We start from the raw sequence: 4,899 nt of genomic DNA on the forward strand, positions 1-4,899 counted from the left end.
AGCTGTCGGCTGTCAGCTGTCAAAGCGACGAGTTTGATCAGTTTGACAGGCTCGTCCGATAAACCGGTCACGAATGTCGCAGTCGCACCTTCGTTGGACTACATTTAAATTATACTCTTTCTATCTTCATTAGCTTTTAAGCTTTATTGGCAGCGATCCACCGTGCTGTTCCAACTTAACCTTTGAACACAGTGCTTTCAAAACAAATGTTTTTTTTCGACCGGAGTGGAGCTTCCATTATATTTCTGCAGATTGAAAAATTTGCTGTGCGCTGGCGCCCCCTCAGGAAATTTTGGGAAATATCGCAGCACGAAATAAGAGCGGAGAGAAGAGTGGCTATTTTCAGATTCTTTTTTCTCGCATCGTGTAAAAATCATTTATTTTTTTCGCGTATATTAAACAATAAAAAATTAAAAATTCCATATTAATGAAATAATATTTAATCGTTGATTTTGATTGGAATTTGACCGAAATCGTCCTAAATTTCCCGTACATTTTGCGAAAGTCGAGGATATTCGAGTATCACACTAGCGATTGGCGATTGCGTCTACGTTTGCGTTTACGTCTCTAGACCAATCAAAAAGTAGCTGCTGGCGCGTGCGATTCGCGATTTCCGTTCTGATTGGTCAAAAGACGTAGACGCAAACGTAAACGCAATCGCCAATCGCTAGTGTGATACGGGCATAAACGGTTGTCGGCGCTGTCGGTGACGTTTTGACAGTGAAACGAAACGGAGAAAATGCGACGATACGCTGGTATCGTACTCGACAAAAGTAGTCTTTTAATACTCTTGCATACTCTTGATTAATAAAATTTTGTAAGCAAGACGCCTTCGCCTCGTTCCTCCCCGAGACAGATAGTTATAAAGGATAGTTATAAAATACCTTGAACGATTTTAAATTGACTGCAATGTACGTTCGTAATAGCTTTTATTATGAAAATAGATTAACGCAAAACACATAACGCAATTCAAAAATTTAGGTACATACTAAGAAAAAATTATTAATATGGTAATACATACGAACAACATTAAGCAATTAACTTTGCAGAAACAGAAATAATTATAGCTTTGTTTTCACACGATGATGGATGAAAAACAATATTAAATTCCTGTATGAAACGAATACTGTTATTATATAGATTTGAAAATTTGATAAGTTATTTAAAACGCAATTTGATATATATATGAAAGTGTCTGACAACGTAAGTATAATGCTCATTTTTACAATTTGTACAAGTCACAAATCCAACTGCAAAGTGATCGTTTTTTCCCACATAGTTTCTTAAAAAATGATTATACGAGTATTCGACGTAATATTTGATATATTAAATGGTAGCAATGAGACTTCTCATTTCGGCACCGTTGGCTTTGCAAAGAGCATTAAAGATGTGCTTGTGATTAGTTTCCTGCTCCATCCTCCTAGCTATCTCGTGCGCTCTTTTTGTGATTATAGAAGGTACGCCTGCTAGTCGAGCGGCATTGAATCCGTAAGACTTTGGACATGCCCCTTCGCTGAGCTTGTACAAAAACGTCACGGTCTCTTGTGACACTTCCTCCTCCTCCTCTGTTTCCACCATGCATGCCTGAAAATTAAAAATGCATCGTAAAGTAGTTCAGAAACTTCTTAAGAATACATGCATGATTAATATACATATATGTGTAACGAACTAGTAGCATAACTATAATACTTTCTATCTTTTGAATAAAAGATCTATACGAAAGATTTAAATATGTCGAAGCATCTCACCATATGAGCTAACGTGACTTCTTTATTGGTTTTGTAATCCTCAACCAAAGAATGGTAATGCGTTGAGAACAATGTGCGACACTTTAGCTTGGTCAATGCATCAACGACCGCAGCCGCGATTGCTGTACCGTCATAGGTTGATGTGCCGCGTCCTGTGGTAAGGAAATACTTTTTATCAATTTTTTTATCAATTTAAAGGAAAAAATAAGCGGCAGTTTGATGATTAAAAGACGCAGTAACACGATATAGTAATAGAATCTTGCAAGAAAGTCATTATGACGGTAATAGATGCGCTTGTTTCGAACATATTAATATGCGCGTGTAGTTTTCTGCTTGTTCTTACCCAGCTCGTCGAGAAGAACCAGCGAATAGGGCGTAGCATGTTGCAGTATCGCAGCAGTTTCACTTAGTTCGACCAAGAACGTACTCTGACCGGCCAGAATATCGTCGTTCGCGCCCAGTCGCGTGAAAATACGGTCCACCAGGGTTATGCAGCACGAGCTGGCTGGAACGTAGCTGCCCTAGTTATGCAAGGAAATTAAATTCATATTTTCATGTTTTATCGACGTAATAACCAATTAGTTGCATTCGCGTGTATGTTCCTTGCGAGACTTACTATTTGCGCCATTATCGTGATCAGACCCACTTGACGCATGAGGGTCGATTTGCCTCCCATATTCGGACCCGTCAGAATCATGAAAGAGGCGGCATCGTCGGTTGCCAAGGAAGTATCATTCGGTATAAAATTGTCAGACGTGATGCAGGGATGCTTTCCGTCTTTTATCCTGATGAATACCTACAAGAATGGCGCTCATTGTCGTTGTTGTTCCGGTAAAGGAGTAATCATTAATCTATGACACTTGTTACCCTAACGATACTCACCTCACCATCCGATCCGTCGTGTATCTCCGGGATACACATATCACCGTTTCGCGCGTAATCCGCGAGAGAGATGAGCACATCCATGGTGGCTAATTTGTGAATGGCTGCATGCCACATATCATACTTTTCGCTGAACTGCGCAAATATTCGCCGGTTAAGATCCTTCAGCACCTTATCCTTGTGCTCTTCTGCATTCATTTGTCTCGCCAAAAGCTCCTGCAATGATAAAGATCAATTTTTTTCTTTTTTATATCTACAGAAACACTGACAGGTTTTTCTAAAATTAAAAAATGTGAATTATTATTCTTACCTTTGCCTCGGCGGTATAATAACGTTTGAAGCCTTTTCTTTGCGACGTTAATTCGTACCCGGGGCCAACTTTCTTAACTTGCGACTCGGGAACTTCGATTTGATAACGTTTTCTATCTGCTCCGTGGAATGTTATTTTTACACCGAAGTGTTGCTTTTGTTTTTCCAAATATCTGTCTAAATCTTTCTTATTCTCCGCGAGCTCAATTAAAACTGAATCATATTCAGCATCTACTCCCTTTTTCGGAACAATGTAGCCTTGCTTTTTAGCTTCTTCGTGATCAAATGCGGTCTGAAATTATTATAATGCCGCAGATAAGTCAAGTAAAAAAAGAAAAGAAACAATCAAAAGAATTGAAAATGAAAGCGCTACCTTAAAATAGTCTAATGTCTCCCTTAATTGGGGGAATTCACCGTCCGGTTCGTACCGAGTATAACGAGTTATCAAGCTACTTTTGAAATCTGTAAAACGCAGATTATTAGACATAAAAATTTATAATACGTGTGAAAAATAAAAATAACATACCATCAAACAGTTCGATGAATTTCAGCACTTCTTCGAATTTAGCGAGTGTCGTGGTGAAATCTACAATCACCCTTTTTGAATATGTGGGACCCTCAAACATTATGGCTCTACCGTCAGGATGATCTTTCATTCTAGCAGCATTTCCCTGAGCGTGTATTCTGTTAAAATAAGAAAAATATATGTTTACATTAATATTTTAGATTTGCTGAAGCGGAATTTATCATCGCCAGTAATTTTTTTCAACTTACTTGCTCAAAAGTCTTTCAAGATCTGGTAGAGTTGACAAAATTGCGCGAGCCGACTGCATCACGTCCATTCGATCCACTAATTCCTGTACAGCTTCCTGGCGCTCTATAATAACGTTTTTGCGGCAAGATGGCCTGCAGATCCATTCGCGCAGCAATCTAAAAATACATATTTTTTAGAATATTAGCTTATTTAGCTTATAGAATATACATAAAAGGGAATAAAAAATAGCACATTCGAGATTTACCTTTTACCGAACGCAGTACAGCAACGGTCTAATATACCAATGAGTGAACCATCTCCGAAGAGCCTTAGATTTTTTATTGTAACAGCATCTATTACCATGGTGTTTGCGTAATTGAGACCTGCGCGGCTGCTCGCGGCCGAAAAGTCCGGCGGAGTGTAAGTATTGAAACAGCCTTGCGCTAATAATTGCTGTTCGAGTAGGAACTCCTTCAGCAAATACACGCATCCTCCTAGTGCGTGTATTGCCAATTCTTTATTATCTGCCGGCGTTAAACCCAAACTGTCTCCTGATGCACAACAAAAAACAATTCATATTACACACGCATTATCATAAATATGTAAAAACAAAGAAAAATATTTTTTTAAATTATGATCAATTACCTTCGTTTAAGTAGGGTTTCAGACCCTCAGGCCATGCGAAGCTCGAGTCGTTTTCCTTTTTGAAATAACTGCCTTCGTGAAGTTTCTTTAAAAAGACAAACAAGGGATATTTAATACATACTAATAATTTATCTACACAATTTTAAATTTTAATATACTAAGCATTATCTGTTACTGACTTTCAGTACAGTTGTAGCAGACCAGAATTGTGACTCGCGTTGTAGCGGTTCTTTTAGCGCCGCTGGTAGAGTGTTGTTTATAAGCTGCAGAGTTTTTTGCGATAAGGTACCACGTTCATATATTACCTAAGAGACAAAGCAGAAGTCAGCATTTGTACATGTTTATCAGTAAATGTGTGTAATATTTAAATCATGATCTCGTACGTGAACCGGTGGATGATGAGCCAGCAGAGTCAATAGTCTCGAATTGCAGCGATCATCGACAAACTGGCCAAGGTAAAATTCACCTATTGTCGTATCTATAAAGCATACTCCAAAAGAACTGATCGTTGAAGCGAGATCACACTTTTCAACCAGAGATAACAGATAATTGGAGTTTGGT

General features: G+C 38.5%; 1 protein-coding gene across 1 annotated transcript; it reads right to left on the minus strand.

Annotated features, from left to right (window-relative positions):
• Nucleotides 1-1,326: 1,326 nt before the first annotated feature.
• Nucleotides 1,327-4,895, minus strand: LOC112468032 (probable DNA mismatch repair protein Msh6; the record flags this gene model as incomplete). The annotated part of the gene is made up of 13 exons (XM_025037033.1): nucleotides 1,327-1,584; nucleotides 1,749-1,900; nucleotides 2,092-2,269; nucleotides 2,365-2,544; nucleotides 2,631-2,846; nucleotides 2,941-3,231; nucleotides 3,313-3,401; nucleotides 3,466-3,623; nucleotides 3,714-3,869; nucleotides 3,959-4,244; nucleotides 4,339-4,423; nucleotides 4,518-4,643; nucleotides 4,722-4,895. Coding segments are annotated over 13 exons (2,349 nt in total), but the record flags the coding sequence as incomplete, so codon positions are not given.
• Between the last annotated feature and the right edge of the window lie 4 nt (nucleotides 4,896-4,899).

This window comes from Temnothorax curvispinosus, unplaced genomic scaffold (genome assembly GCF_003070985.1).
Source record: "Temnothorax curvispinosus isolate PA1 unplaced genomic scaffold, ASM307098v1 QBEX01018006.1, whole genome shotgun sequence".
In the NCBI taxonomy this organism is placed as follows: domain Eukaryota; kingdom Metazoa; phylum Arthropoda; class Insecta; order Hymenoptera; family Formicidae; genus Temnothorax; species Temnothorax curvispinosus.